At 53.3% G+C, this 13,304-nt stretch overlaps 5 protein-coding genes across 5 annotated transcripts; 1 reads left to right on the top strand and 4 right to left on the bottom strand.

Moving 5' to 3' along the window:
• Positions 1 to 333: 333 nt before the first annotated feature.
• BCR38DRAFT_28070 (uncharacterized protein) lies at positions 334 to 2,550 on the bottom strand. Its single transcript, XM_040854465.1, has 4 exons — positions 2,011 to 2,550; positions 1,342 to 1,834; positions 622 to 1,277; positions 334 to 560 (listed from the first exon to the last, which is right to left on the bottom strand). Exons 1-4 carry the CDS (start codon positions 2,413 to 2,415, stop codon positions 477 to 479), a joined length of 1,638 nt encoding a protein of 545 aa, XP_040721732.1. The 5' UTR covers positions 2,416 to 2,550; the 3' UTR covers positions 334 to 476.
• Positions 2,551 to 5,925: 3,375 nt separating this feature from the next.
• On the bottom strand, positions 5,926 to 8,070 carry BCR38DRAFT_28051 (60Kd inner membrane protein-domain-containing protein). The gene is made up of 2 exons (XM_040854464.1): positions 7,537 to 8,070; positions 5,926 to 7,479 (listed from the first exon to the last, which is right to left on the bottom strand). Exons 1-2 carry the CDS (start codon positions 7,780 to 7,782, stop codon positions 6,013 to 6,015), a joined length of 1,713 nt encoding a protein of 570 aa, XP_040721731.1. The 5' UTR covers positions 7,783 to 8,070; the 3' UTR covers positions 5,926 to 6,012.
• Positions 8,071 to 9,013, bottom strand: BCR38DRAFT_28050 (outer membrane protein TOM13-domain-containing protein). The gene is made up of 2 exons (XM_040854463.1): positions 8,549 to 9,013; positions 8,071 to 8,469 (listed from the first exon to the last, which is right to left on the bottom strand). The coding sequence occupies exons 1-2, from the start codon at positions 8,825 to 8,827 to the stop codon at positions 8,359 to 8,361; spliced, it is 390 nt and encodes a 129-aa protein (XP_040721730.1). The 5' UTR covers positions 8,828 to 9,013; the 3' UTR covers positions 8,071 to 8,358.
• A 153-nt stretch (positions 9,014 to 9,166) lies between these two features.
• On the top strand, positions 9,167 to 11,314 carry BCR38DRAFT_360227 (uncharacterized protein). Its single transcript, XM_040857159.1, has 2 exons — positions 9,167 to 9,956; positions 10,150 to 11,314. Exons 1-2 carry the CDS (start codon positions 9,406 to 9,408, stop codon positions 10,922 to 10,924), a joined length of 1,326 nt encoding a protein of 441 aa, XP_040721729.1. The 5' UTR covers positions 9,167 to 9,405; the 3' UTR covers positions 10,925 to 11,314.
• A 247-nt stretch (positions 11,315 to 11,561) lies between these two features.
• BCR38DRAFT_323804 (uncharacterized protein) lies at positions 11,562 to 12,405 on the bottom strand (the record flags this gene model as incomplete). The annotated part of the gene is made up of 3 exons (XM_040854791.1): positions 11,562 to 11,813; positions 11,939 to 12,229; positions 12,382 to 12,405. Coding segments are annotated over 3 exons (567 nt in total), but the record flags the coding sequence as incomplete, so codon positions are not given.
• Between the last annotated feature and the right edge of the window lie 899 nt (positions 12,406 to 13,304).

Below are 13,304 nucleotides of genomic sequence, written 5' to 3'. Positions count from 1 at the left end.
CACATATACCAGTCTTCATCGCAAGCTGTCAAATATATCGAGACCCCGCTACTGCAGAGAGCGAAAGCATGGACAAACCAGCCCCAATTACCTCTTTCCAGCACTCGGCCGTGCCAAGGACACACCTCCTCTTGATCACCACGCCGCTTACTTTATTTATTCTTATTCTTCGTCTTGTGCCTCCAACCATGCTGCCATCTCAAAGCTCGAGCAGAACCAGTAGTGCGTAACCATTGCCAATATTTTCATTTCCTTTGCCTGGCCTGTCTTTGTCTTGATGGTAGTTTTCGGTGAAGCCTGCCCTGTCCGTCACTACACCTGTCTATTGTTGATGACGGCGCGCCTCCCAGTCTTTGATGGCAACCGTACTTCAACGTAACCCAGCATGCATCCATCCAATGCAACACGCGTTAAAACACAACCTTCCTCCTCCGTACCCCTGTCCCTCGTCATTCATGTCCGGGAGACTTGGGACTTTAGAATACCGTTCCGTCCGAATCAATCAAGATCGGAGGCTCCTTGGTATTCGGCCGGCTAACCTCTGCGATTTCTCGTCCTCCCTATTGTTGCTTGTTAGTGATGGTACGCTCCCTCGCAGAATCCAGCATGGAATGACGTTACCTTCCAACTTCCCGCTTCCAACAACTGCGCCAACGTCAGCTCACCCCCCTGGAGCTCCTTCCTCAACGCAATATTAACTTCCGCACACAACCGGTCCAAAAACCCGACCGTGACACCCCGCCACTCCACCACGACGTCGTCGCTCGGCGCAAACATGGGCGCGACCTCCACGCCCTTCTCGCTCTTTCGTCGGCAATACTCGTTATAATTTTCCAGCCCCCGCTCCATGTCCAGCTGTTTGAGCGTGAGCACACCCAGATCGATAAACAGCCCACCGTTGCGGTACTCGGGAAGTCCAGTCAGCAGCTCGGTTCCCGCGAACTGCACTTTGAGGAGTGATTGCATGGGCTGCATCAGGGAGTAGGTGAGCCACTGGGTGAGCTTGTGAAAGGGGAGGATGGACTCCCAGGGTGCAGGCTTTTCAGCTTGGGAGGTGTGCGGGAAGGGGGAGAAGGTGGCAGATGTCGGGGAGCGGGTTTTGCCGGCTTGGGGCATGGAAGAACAGGGCCAGGCGTCGCCGAGGGAGACGCCATCTATGGCTGTTCGGGAGGCGGGCCAGATGGGTGCCAGGCCTGACATTAAGACATTCCAGAGGACGGGGAGGATGACTACTGGGTTTGATGATGCCTGTGTCGTAGGATGGGAGAGGAGGTAGTCTGAATAAAAATGTTACTTAGATGCACAAAGCGGTGGGTTGTGTATCCCAGAAATTCAACTTACCAACCAGGTTTCCGGGTCTTCCATCCTCGCCAAAGAAATCTGCCTTCTGGTCCAAAGCCTCGCTCAGCCGTATTAAGAGCTGTGATCGGCCCTCCAACCCCGCTACTTCATTCCCCGGCCGTGATTGCATACCCTTCTCCAGTTGCTCAACTGTCAAACTTTGGAGGCCTTTCTTGTCAACTTGGAATTTGTTGTTCGGGTCGCCGGAGAAAAGTCCCGTCTTGAACATCTCCAGACTTGCAATGGCCAGGCCCTCACTTCGTTTATACACGCGTCCGTTTTCCGCACTCTGGAAACTCCACGTGGTGCCCGCACCCGCATCAAGCAGCACGCTGACGAGGAACAGGTCGATCAACCGACGACATTGCTCTGTCTTGTCGACGGACTGGTCGAATGTGGAGAGTAGATTCGCGATGCGGTCCCGGCCTCCGACGCAGAAGTGCTGGTGGCGGCCGTGGCCCGGGATGCTCGTGAATGGTGCATCGTAATCCCTCTGAGGCAGAACAATAGCCGATTAGCCGATGGTGCACTCTCTCAACAGGGTAATTGACAGCGGGTAAGAGCCAATCGATCGGCTCGATTTCATTGGAAAGATCCCAACCGACTCTCTCTCCCTCTCTCTGCTCTTGCAGGAAAAGTCGCGAGGTGGGTGAAGCATATGGAACGCACCTTGATAATTCCACAAACAAAAGTAACCACATCGGGGAACTTGGTCATGTCGACATCGAAATGATTCAACTTATTCCGCAATGCCTTGTCCGTGACGATCCTGCTCCTCTCTCTGACGGCGCCCAAACTACGCAGATAGGCAGCGGGATCCAAGTTGGGGTCGGGAGGTTTGGGCAAGTCGACTCTGGGCAAGCGGGGCGAGAAGGGCGTCAAGGGCGTCGTGGGCACCGAGTTACCATCGTTTCCATTTGCACCACCATTACCACCACCTGACGTTCGATTGTTGGCCATCATGCGCAAGGGCGATTTGAGGTTGCTGTGATCCGAGTTGAAGCTCGCGGTGGAATGTGTGTCGCTGACACTGACCGTCTTGGGCTGTTTGGGTTTCTTGGAGAAGAGACCCATGTTTATCGTCCCTTCTTTACACCGTAACTTGACTAGTACTTCTGGAAAACGTCGGGGCGTTATCGTCTGATCTGATTCGCTGCTATCCCGGGCTTGCGCTAAAGTCCAGTTCGGTTTTGGTGTAAGACCCGGCTTGATTCCGACTCGCCTAGGTGCTCAGTGGGAAGCTAAATGATGTGGAGTAAAGTCGTCTGATTCGGGCGACACAGAAGCTGCAGTGGATCGTGGGAAATCGGACTCTGCGGAGACCGGCGGGTGAAGGAAAAGAGTTCAGATGGCTGGTTGGCCGGCTCCAAGTTTACAACAACCAAAGGTGGAATGGAGTATTAATGCACCGCAATAATAAGCCAGGGTCCGAGCGAGTATGGTCGAGTATAAGACAGTTAAGTATGCCCGGGGTGAACTCGACGGAAACACTTGGTGCAGAGGAGTAATTAGCTGCTGCTCGTAAGGTTCTGTGCAGGTGAAAGGGTCGGGTAAGACAACAACAACAACGACAACAACAAATGACAACCGCCAAACAAGAAGCACAGGAGGCGACGGATGATGGGGTCCTTACCTGGATATTTGAATGATATTACCAGGCGCAGGCTGGACTTGTTCGACAGGAAACTGCTGGGAAGGTGGTTAAGGACCATTTAATTTCAGCGTCCTGTCCCCTGGTCCGGGCGGGAAAATCGCCGACTTGAGCCAAGCCGTGGTCCCGGCTGTCCCTGCCAACGATCCTGGAACTGTTGCAATTGCGCACCGTGCTCCAGGAAACCAGACAGGATCGTCAGGAACCAGTGAGCCGGAGCCCAGGGTATGCACCGATCACGATTGGTTTTGGTTGATTTTTTCTTTCCTCTTGGTTTTTTTGTCAGGGGGAGTCGTGACAGCCAGGAAGTTCGAGACAACGGGATCAAAGTGTCAACAACAGGCCCGTGTCTGCAGCAAGATGCGAGTGTCAGTAATTTGGGTTCAATACCAACGGGCTATTACCCCCCCAAGTGGTATCGTTTTATGTAACGCCAATTGCGCAAACGTACGAATGGTGTCTCGAGATAGATGAACTGATCGACACACCTTAGGAGTAGTGGTTGTTACTGCTTTTTCCACCGGTCCAGTCCGGCCTGCCAAACGTGACAACCCACTATCACCCGTTCCCCCCAGTCGCAACAGGTAGCTCGCTTCCGGCAAAGATCCCATCAATTTCCGCAAATGGGACAAGGAATTCTGTGGTTGAGGTGTTTTTCCGATGATGATACCTTCAATGTTCCAGGTCGGGACCTCGTTTACGACCGCAAGCTCAATCGGAAGAGAAGTTTGGTCTGGCAACGGAGCCGCAAGTATAATGGCTCTGCAATTCCTCCCAGCTCTGCCCAGCTCAGCTCCCTGGCTCAATGTCTGGCCCTAGACGCTAGCCGCGGGGTCTCTTCAGAGTTTAGCACGGTCGAGGTTCCCCGAAGCACTTTGCACCGCCGCCCTGGCGAGAGGAGTACTTCAATGTTATCAATTTTGCCAAGTTGTCGCAAAATCTTTGCTCCCAATCTCGCTTGCACTTCCGATAGCCTGGGATGAAGAGTCGGGCAACTGGGGGTGGCGTTTCGAAGGGCCGAAAGAATACGGCAGGTCATAGAAGCCAAGAATATCTATGTATAATTACAACAGTGCCGTGGTTTTGAAAAGTCAAATGGATCTTCGGAGCGTCTTCTAATTTAAGAAGAAAGCGAATTTGCGAAAATGGCAACGGTAGATCGCTCGCAGTGGCGATGCTGTAACATGGGGAAAGTTGAACTCATATGTATTGAGCCAAGTGCAACCTCATAATAAAACTGAGTTTAGCGACAAAACTAACTGCCTTCAGGCCGCCGGCCGACAATCCCATGTGTAGGTAGTGCGCATACGATGTCAATAATTTCTCTACGTCTAGATTACGAAAATGAAGTACAGGACAGCCCAGGGATAAATGAGCCGAAAGTCAAACTATCCATCATCCCGTTGGGCTGTCCAAGTGAAAACCCTACGTGAGTAGTCCCTCTCCTTCTACCCCGAGTGGCTCGAGCTCCGACCTTGACCGGGTTCTCGGGTCCTCGGATCAGTCAACCGGGCGCAAGCGCAGGTGTCACTCATGTCAAAAATGGAGTCGGTCAAAAAGTTAGATGGCCTCCGGTCTCAGGTTGTGATTGTGCTCCTGGGCGTGCGGCGAGGCAAATGTCCATTTCTATCACCGAGCGCTGGGCCGTGGATGGAGCCTCGTTGCCGTTCTGGACCTCTGGTCCATTTCCATTCTGCGGACTACGCGGAGAGTCCGCTTCGAGGGGATATCCCTGGCCCATCACGCAATAGTGGGGTAAATAGTACGCGGGATATTTCTCACGACTAGCTAGGCCTAGCACAAACAGGGATTCTGTTAGTCTTTTTCATACGAAGTTAGTTGGAAGTGAACATGAGAGGATGCTCATATAAACGCAAGGGACGAAGACGATGGAAACCCGCTCTAGCGCAACTCTACTTTCCCATTGACAGCTTGACAGCGTTTTAATAGGTCTAGTGCCGAGTCTCAAGCCAAGCTAGGACGAAAACTATGATGCCAACATCAGATGAAGAAGCGATGAAGCGATAATTTAACGATTGTCAGATCAGACGAAAGCCTCGGTGGCTAATCATAGTACGCCGTGGGTAAAGTTGCTCGATGACCATTCTCACGTGTGCATGGAGTCCAGACCCCTTGGCTTCGGTCTGTTTGCAAGCAGATATGGCCCATGCCTGTAAATCTGACTGGTCCGAGAACCTTTGCCTAAGCTGCCTAGATAGAACACTATGGCTGCGCCGCGCTCTTGCCCAGGGTGTGAACGAACCACTAGGTGATGTACGGAGTACGGAGTACATGCGTTGCATCCCCAGGCAGGACAAGGTTGGGCGCTATATCCTGCAGCAGTTCTACTGCAAGGAGGTTATCCAGCGCATCGCCGTTCGATTTCGTGTCCTGACCTATCCAATCCAACCCGATCCAATTCAATCCAATTGTACCCTTGTTGAACGGCCCATCTGTTCTGTCTCTCTGTGCAGGCGATGATGATTGGGTTGGACAGCCGTGCTATCAATAGAATCATATGATCGTGTGATGCATAACATGTCCCGTTGCGTTAACGCAGCTATCGACACGCGAACATGCCCATGCGCCTCTTCTTATCCCCTTTGCTTGCCTTGCTTATTGGATATGACATCACACAGTCGGCAGCTAAGTGACCCATCCTTCCCGTGTTTCTTGGGAATTCCAACGGCCCGAAACCCGCCAACAAACCCGTCCGTCTGGAGTTCTAGCGTTCGCTCATCTTATTGAAAAGTTGTGATCACATGATGAGATGATAAGCATGTGAACCTGCAATGAGGGGCACGGCGCGCATGTGGCCAGATGGACATGAGAAACAGGGGAAACATTGCTGAAGCTGTAGTCTATGTCCAGAGCGGATAGTTACAAGCCCGACAAGCCCGACATGCCTTCCATGTGTGGTGATGGTACAATTGTCGGCTTACCTCCGTGCCAGGCAACCTACTTTGCGATTCTATGATACATATATCCTGCCTAGTACATGCTACACGAGCGTGTCTGCATTATTGCTCACCCCGTTCCTTCAGCATCTTGCGTCTTCTGCGGTCCTCGTCCCGGCGCAGTCTCTTTTCCTGATCTTCCTTGGCCCGCTTCTCCTCATACTCCATGGCCTTGCGCTTGCTGGCAGCGGCAGAGCCACCGGTGTACTTGCTCATGCTCTCGTTCAGACCCTCCATCATGTCCGTGATGCCTCCTTTGCTGGGAGCCGGCGCCTGGTATTGGGCACCGGCAGCCCCGGGAATCTTGACCCCCTTCGCCGCGGGAAGCATGGGCTTTTCCTTCAACGGCGGCAGCTGGGCCCAGCGACGGACGGTGGGGTTTAAGGTGGCGGTGGTCTGAATGGCCTGACCGGCACCGAAGCACAAGAAGAACCACTGGAGGACGGCCGGGAGCCACATGGTGCACAGCAACATAACTGGAGTCATGACGTACATCAACATCTGCCCCATCTTCCGCTGGTTCGGGTCCATGTTCACATTGGCAGCCTGGCTCTGTTTAATGCTCCATGCGGTGACAGCAGCAGAGACGAGGGGAAGTATGTAGGTCGGATCGTGGACGGACAGATCGGCAAACCAAAGAACACCGCCATTCTCAAGCGAAGGGACGGGCAAGGCGGCCATGGCTCTCAAGACGCGGAACATACCAATGGTAAAGGGGAAAGATATGAGCATGGGGACTAACGACTTCCAACTAGAAGCGCCAGTCTGCTTCTGAATGCGAATCATCTGCGACCGAGCTACCATGGTTGCCGCATAATCGTTGGTGTGTCGGGCGTCCCACATCTTGGTCTCGGCTGCCTTGAACTCGGGGTTTTGCCGGCACTCTTGCAGTTTGGCCTGGTGCCAGGATCCTCGCAGGGTGGGTACGAAGAGGGCGATACGCCACCCAACAGCGATGATAGCAACGGTCCCCCACCAGGGCAGGCCTGTATAGATGTAGGTGTGTTCGAGTGCCCATTCCACCAAGGAGCTAGGACCCCAGCCAAACTCGAGACCCAAGTCCTTCAGGTAGCCGATTCGCTCTTGGATGTCAAGAATCGATGTTGGGTCCATGTCACCGAATGTGTTGGGCAGGTCAGATGCCATAGGAATGTCTGGGGTGAGGGGGCTCTGTGTTGCCGCTTGCTCTCGGAACTGCAAGGTCGGGTCGGAAGCAGGAGTTGCAAAGGTCGCCGGCGTCTCTGGCAACGAAGTAGCTGGCTCGGCTGGAAGGGTCTCCGCTGGTTTCGGGGGTGCTTTGGATCCAAATGGCCATAACGACAAAGCCCGCGACGCGCCAGCTCCTTGGGAAAAAACGCCGGGCCCTCTCAGAGCTGGTGCACCGAATGGGCCTCTGTGAAGTGAGCCAAGCCGAAGCAATTGGCTGCCTTGGCCACGCAGAGCCGATGAGTTTCTGCTCCATTGTTGCGATGGTGTGTTCGGCCGGGCCAGGGAGAATTGGCGAGTTGTCGCTGACCAAGATCGAATTGTCTGTCGGTCAAGGTTAGCGATGGAGTTCAAGCCAGCTCCTCGTAGTTATTTGTGTACCTGTCTTGGTGTGGGTATGCAATGCCGCAGCGCAATGGCTGGGCGAGAGCTGCAGACACCTCTACTTGGAAGCATCATGACGGCGGGCTCAGTCTCGAGTCTTGAGCTACAGACCCAAAGCTCAATATTCATGACATGCGACGGGATCCCCAAAAAAATTGGCCATGATTGGCAAAGTCGCGACTTGCAATTATCCGTAATAGACGCGGCAACTTCCGCGGCAGATTCATACCAACTCAACTTCATTGCTTATCGCACCTGCCTTACTGTAGACCACGGGGCTCCTCTCAATTCTATCTGTCTACTCTGGTGATCAATTAAGACCTGCTGTTTTTGTTGATGTGATTGTCTCATAGTCTGAGACTACCACGTAGCTCGGGAAAGTTGATTCCAGCAGTGCCTTGGACTACGCAGTACTTTGAATCATTCTCCTTCAAAGTCTCCCAAGCAGAAACTCTTAACGTTCAGAGCGTACAGACTAATTGTTATCTGAGTAGCCGTGAGTAGCCAAGAAGAGGATGCTTGTTTCCGTTCATACAGAACACAGTACTAGAAAACTTCCGATCTTTGATATAGGTACCTAGGTGTTGCGTCGAGCAACCAGGCATCAACATTCTGTGTGTACATCCAACCAGGCTCTATGGTCTGATCTGCGATTTATCTCTAGGGTATTTGTACAGATTCATGATACTCAGAGTCGCCCTTTAGGTCTTCAACTGTTGGCAAAGGACACAACCTGTCTCCCATGACTGGCTGCTTTGGGGACAGGCATCTCGCTTGATACATCGAGTGTATAAGCCCAGTCGCCAACGTTAGTTGGCGTCATTCCAGACTTGTCAGGTCTTGCAACTCAGGTCTCGGCCTCGTCGGCTTGTCTCGAATCTCGACACCGGGGCCGATGGCGTGTGCCGTGCGCCTTGAAAGTGGGAAAACCTGCAACATAGTTAGTACTTGCATCGTTAAACCACACCAACTCTCCATAGCTCATCAGCCGCATCAATGCAGATCATACCTTTGTGCCACCCCAGCCCAGTCTGTATGCAGCCTCGTGTGCGAACAGCTCTCCGAACCCCAACATCATGCCGTTGATGAACGGCAGAAACAGGTTGATGGCGGCGCCCCGTACCAGACCCCATAATGTCGGTGGCTGATAGAGGATGATGGGGCTTGAGGAATCGTTGGAGTCGGGTGATGTAGAGAGCTCCTCGCCGGCCGAGTATTGCTCACTATCGGAGTGCATAGTGACGCCGGATTCGGCAAGATGTGCGGAAGATTCGTCAGTGGTAGACATGGTTGTCAACGGTTACGAGAGGTCTTGGAATAGTGAATGGATTATAACCGCGGCATTTGATGGTAATGTCTGGTTCTAAAAGTGGAGGAACGAGAGAGCTGGACAGTGGTTGCATCAAATCTGGAAGCTACCTCCACTGCTACGATACACTAAAGGTTCGGGCGACGTCTTGATTGCCTTGGAAAGCGCACGGCTCAACACGGTGTAACGTCCTAACGGGGTCCCAGCGGGCAGTGCGGGAACGGGAAATCGGTGGCCTGATAATCCGGCTTTTGGAGGGGCACCTTAGCCCACTGCGGGGAGCTTGACGTCGTTGGAGCTGCCTGAACCTAGCCTTGGATTTTATCCTATCAAACGACTTCGACTTGAGATTAGCAACAACTCTGTCTCGAATTACTGCTCTGGAATAGCCATTGCACTTCTTCAGATCCCAAAAGCATCTGAGCAATCGAGAAGTGATTTTGGTCTCTGTAAATCAACAACACTCGCTTTGAGGTTTGGGCGGATTGACGTAAGCTCACTTCACCACGTCATTCTATCTCGCCACGCGAATCGACCGCCGACGAAACACCAGCAACATGGCGGGCAACTCGGATCACGAAGCGCTTGCCCTTCAGCTCCTGGAGTTCGTTCCCAGCGCCACTCCCGAACAAGCAACCCGATACCTGTCAGCCAATAACTGGGATCTTGACGCAGCTGCTGCATCTCTGATGGCAGACATGGAGGAGGCTGAAGAAGATGCCGACGCCGTTGCCGCAGCTCCCTCAGCATCCGCATCGGCCTCACAACCCACTCCGCCCGGCTACACTGGCCCGCGAACTCTCGATGGCCGACCTGCGCCCCAGTCCGCGACATCCAGCAGCGCCTCCAAAAAACCCCAGAAGAAGACGGGCCTAGCAACCTTAAGCTCGCTTGGTGGTGGTGGTGGTGGTGGTGGTGGTGGTGGTGGAGGGCACGCCCATGATCACGATGATGACGAGAGCGAGGAAGAATATGATGATGACAAGGGACCGCGTGACACGTATGCTGGGGGTGAGCGAAGTGGTCTTGCGATTCAGGACCGTCCCACGGGTCAGCGACCGACTGATCCTCGCAAGTTGATTAACGACATTGTCGCTAAGGCGAAGGCGTAAGTTTTCCCTACATACGGACCGAGTTTCATTCTACCTCACTACTGCGTATCCCATGCAAATCTCAGTGGCGTCATTGTATTGCTCCGCTGGATGTTCTGAGGGATACGAGACAACCCCCGGCCACGATCGGTTCATTCGTTTACACCAGTATCTTGTTGTTAGCAATCATTGCTGACTCGTTTTGTACAGGCAAGCAGAGGAAGGTGGCCCACCTGCTTCATCCGCTGGCCCATCAGAGCCAACACCAACTTTCCGTGGCGCAGGCCAAACTCTCGGAGGCGATGGCGTAGAGAGTCGCTCTATCCCCGACCCTCGAGCTTCCCAGAATCAGGCTCAGCCCCGCGGCGGCCAGCCTGTAGAGCGAGTCCTTCACATCTGGCGCGATGGCTTCAGCATTGATGATGGCCCGAACCACCGCTTCGAAGACCCTGCCAACGCTGCTGATTTGGCCATGATCCGCTCGGGCCGAGCCCCTGTTCATCTCATGAACGTGCGATTTGATGAGGAGCTCGATGTCAAGCTCGAACAACACGAGGAGCCCTACCACCAGGTCCCTAAGAAGTACAAGCCCTTCTCGGGTGAAGGAAGACGACTAGGAAGCCCCGTTCCCGGAGATGGCAGTGCTGGCGTTGCCGCCGCCGCTGCTGCTGCCCCATCCGGGCCTTCGTCACTGTCTACCTCTTCTGCTGCCGGAACGCCTACACCCACAAATGTGGATGTCTCGCAACCTACTGTCATGATTCGCATTCAAATGCACGATGGTACCCGCTTGCCTGCTCGCTTCAACACGACGCAAACCGTCGGTGACATCTACGACTTCATCAACCGCTCATCTAACACCCTGCCTGCCAACTGGGTCCTCGCCACTACGTTCCCCAACAAGGATCACACAGATAAGAGTGTGGTGCTCGAGGAGATGCCCGAGTTTAAGAAGGGAGGCACGGCGATGGTGAAGCGCAACTAGAGAGGCTTCGAGGTGCATGGCGCGCTTCTGGAAGGATTTGTGTATGAGAGGTGAATAGACTGGGTCTCCTCCCATTGACTGAGTGTAGGAATAGACAAGCCTCCCGGGTGCAGGGAAATCAGACCGTCTTGAGACGGGATGTACCCCCGGAGCTCAATGAAGTGAAGTAAGCTGAACTGAAATTGTATCATGCGAAGTGCATGTGTCGGGTCTATGTCCTATGAAGCAGCAGCTGAATAATCTCATATATAGTCGCCTTCGTAGTATGTAAAACCAAGCCAAGAATGGGACAGGGTTCATCCGTAAGAGCTTTTCCTCTCGACGTCCCAGGCTTTCAAGTACATGTACCTACACCTATACCTATTTACATTGCCGAGCACTTCATGCCTGGTATAAAACATTATCTGTTGCTGTCGGCAACCGTTTCCCATTATAATTGTAAGACAGCCAAAGCACCAGCGAAAGCCCGGCCGCAATGTGGTTCTTGAAATATCATTATACCTGGTTCAATTCGGGACACGAAATGAATGTTGCTATGTTTAAACTCAACTGGAGCAAATATATACAAGAAAACTCTCCCAGTCGACCCAATACTTTCTCATCCATTATATTTCTTCCAATGTCACCCAAGCTAGATTTAGCAAGTATTCAGCATACTAGTCAAAGCCGTCTTTTCCGCCGAAGTAACCGTCAACTCCCAGTAACTCTTCACTCCAACCCAAGCACGCGCATAGACGCAGTAGAAGCTGGCCAAGGGCGGCTTCCAGCTGTCGGGGGACTTATCCCCCTTGGATGAGTTGACGTTGTCCGTCACGGCCCACAGCTGGGGCCGCGTCACGTCGTTGGCGAACTGTTGGCGTTTGGCGGTGGTCCAGGAGGCTGCACCGGACTTTTGCGGGGTTGTGCTTGTTAGTACGAGTTTATAGCTATGGGATTGTACAGGGGAGGCGGTCGTTGGGGTAAGGAGGGAAAGGAGGATTGGGGACTAGGAAGGACAGGAGGGGTGAAACTCACAACCCAAGCATTCTTCAACGGCACCATATGATCAATGTCCAAATCTGACGCCAACGTCCAAGTGGCGGCATCGTAAGGAGATGTCCAAGTTCCCGAGGTTGCAACGCAGGCAGAGTCGACCACGATGGAGGTCGCGTCCCGCTTCAGAACGTACTCGCGCGTATTGCAGGTCCCCGAGATAGTAATCCAGGTCGGAAACAGGTCCCGGTCGTATGTGTCGGTGTTCGTCCAGGCCGCCACGGTCAAGGCGGCTAGTTGGGTTTTGGCGGAGGCGGCAGTGGGGATGCCGGTCTGTGGGGCGTGGGTGTAAGTCAATTGAGTTCTGTTTATCCGTGGATAAAGGGGCAATCAGGAGGCATATGGAAGAGGTTGTCATAAAGCAGAATGACCGCCAACGAAGGTTGTGTCGTACCGAATCTGAAGGGAGAGTTTCAACAACATACCGGGCTAGGCAATGGCATGGGTGCCGGATCGGCCACGGGAGCCGGGGCAGGAGCAGCCTCGCGCTCGATCACTGGAGCGGCGACGGCGACACCGGCGGAGAGGACGCCGCCGAGGACAAGAGAGAACTTCATCTTGATAGTGGAAAGTATCAACTGTCAAAGCAGGGAAACTTGGAGTTCAGGGGGTGGGAAGACCAGATTGAGGTTGCGTCGATGCTCTGATCGTTCGGGGTTTTCGAGGCGGGATGCGCAGTCGTTATATATATCCGTGGCTTGGTCTCATGCTAATTTCTGTCGTCGACGGCTACTATCCTTCCTGTCGTAATGAGGACTTAAGCGCTTGCTTGCGTACGTGATGAGTGTCAAACTTGACTTCAACACCAATCCACCGTCAACGTGAGCCGCAAAGGTGAGGGAACCGACGGAGATCGAGAGCCAGGAGGGGAAGTCTACGTAAATATGCAACCCAAGGTCGCCCTCCCACGACACTGCTATGTTATTGATGGAAAAGTGTAGGCCAGCAATGTATGCAGGTCTAGATAGTCACGGCCCCATGACCTGAACGGACGGAAATTCTAAAAAAAGGCTATATACATCTTGTCCTGTTCCACGTACTGGGGTGGAAGGCACGTGGTGGATGACAGTGGTGGTGCAAGTGGAAGCACGACGGACGAGCTGTCATGTCCAGGTAGTACTAGGAACCAGTTATAGTTTAGCTTGAGATAGCTATAGCTTGTTTATCAGTAGATCAGCGGAAAGAGAAGATGAAGTGAGCACAACGGCATCCCAGTGCCGGAACATCGGACAGGAATGAGTGGGTAACACAATGGGAGTCGCGTGGAAGTAACTGGGAAGCTGTCTCTTATCGCCGCATGCCCTGGCAAAACATCAAGATTGCAATAACCCATTGCGACTTAAGCATA

Source organism: Pseudomassariella vexata (genome assembly GCF_002105095.1).
Source record: "Pseudomassariella vexata strain CBS 129021 chromosome Unknown BCR38scaffold_1, whole genome shotgun sequence".
NCBI lineage: Eukaryota > Fungi > Ascomycota > Sordariomycetes > Amphisphaeriales > Pseudomassariaceae > Pseudomassariella > Pseudomassariella vexata.
This window is presented reverse-complemented; position numbering and strand designations above follow the sequence as displayed.

Coding starts and splice junctions, on each gene's coding strand:
- BCR38DRAFT_28051 (XM_040854464.1), bottom strand. CDS start 7,782: ATGAAGTTGAGTTGGTATGAATCTGCCGCGGAAGTTGCCGCGTCTATT. Junction 7,480..7,536: donor GCATACCCACACCAAGACAG/GTACACAAATAA, acceptor CTTGACCGACAG/ACAATTCGATCTTGGTCAGC.
- BCR38DRAFT_28070 (XM_040854465.1), bottom strand. CDS start 2,415: ATGGGTCTCTTCTCCAAGAAACCCAAACAGCCCAAGACGGTCAGTGTC. Junction 1,835..2,010: donor TTGTTTGTGGAATTATCAAG/GTGCGTTCCATA, acceptor GTTCTGCCTCAG/AGGGATTACGATGCACCATT. Junction 561..621: donor TGGAAGCGGGAAGTTGGAAG/GTAACGTCATTC, acceptor AAGCAACAATAG/GGAGGACGAGAAATCGCAGA.
- BCR38DRAFT_360227 (XM_040857159.1), top strand. CDS start 9,406: ATGGCGGGCAACTCGGATCACGAAGCGCTTGCCCTTCAGCTCCTGGAG. Junction 9,957..10,149: donor ATTGTCGCTAAGGCGAAGGC/GTAAGTTTTCCC, acceptor CGTTTTGTACAG/GCAAGCAGAGGAAGGTGGCC.
- BCR38DRAFT_28050 (XM_040854463.1), bottom strand. CDS start 8,827: ATGTCTACCACTGACGAATCTTCCGCACATCTTGCCGAATCCGGCGTC. Junction 8,470..8,548: donor TGGGCTGGGGTGGCACAAAG/GTATGATCTGCA, acceptor ACTATGTTGCAG/GTTTTCCCACTTTCAAGGCG.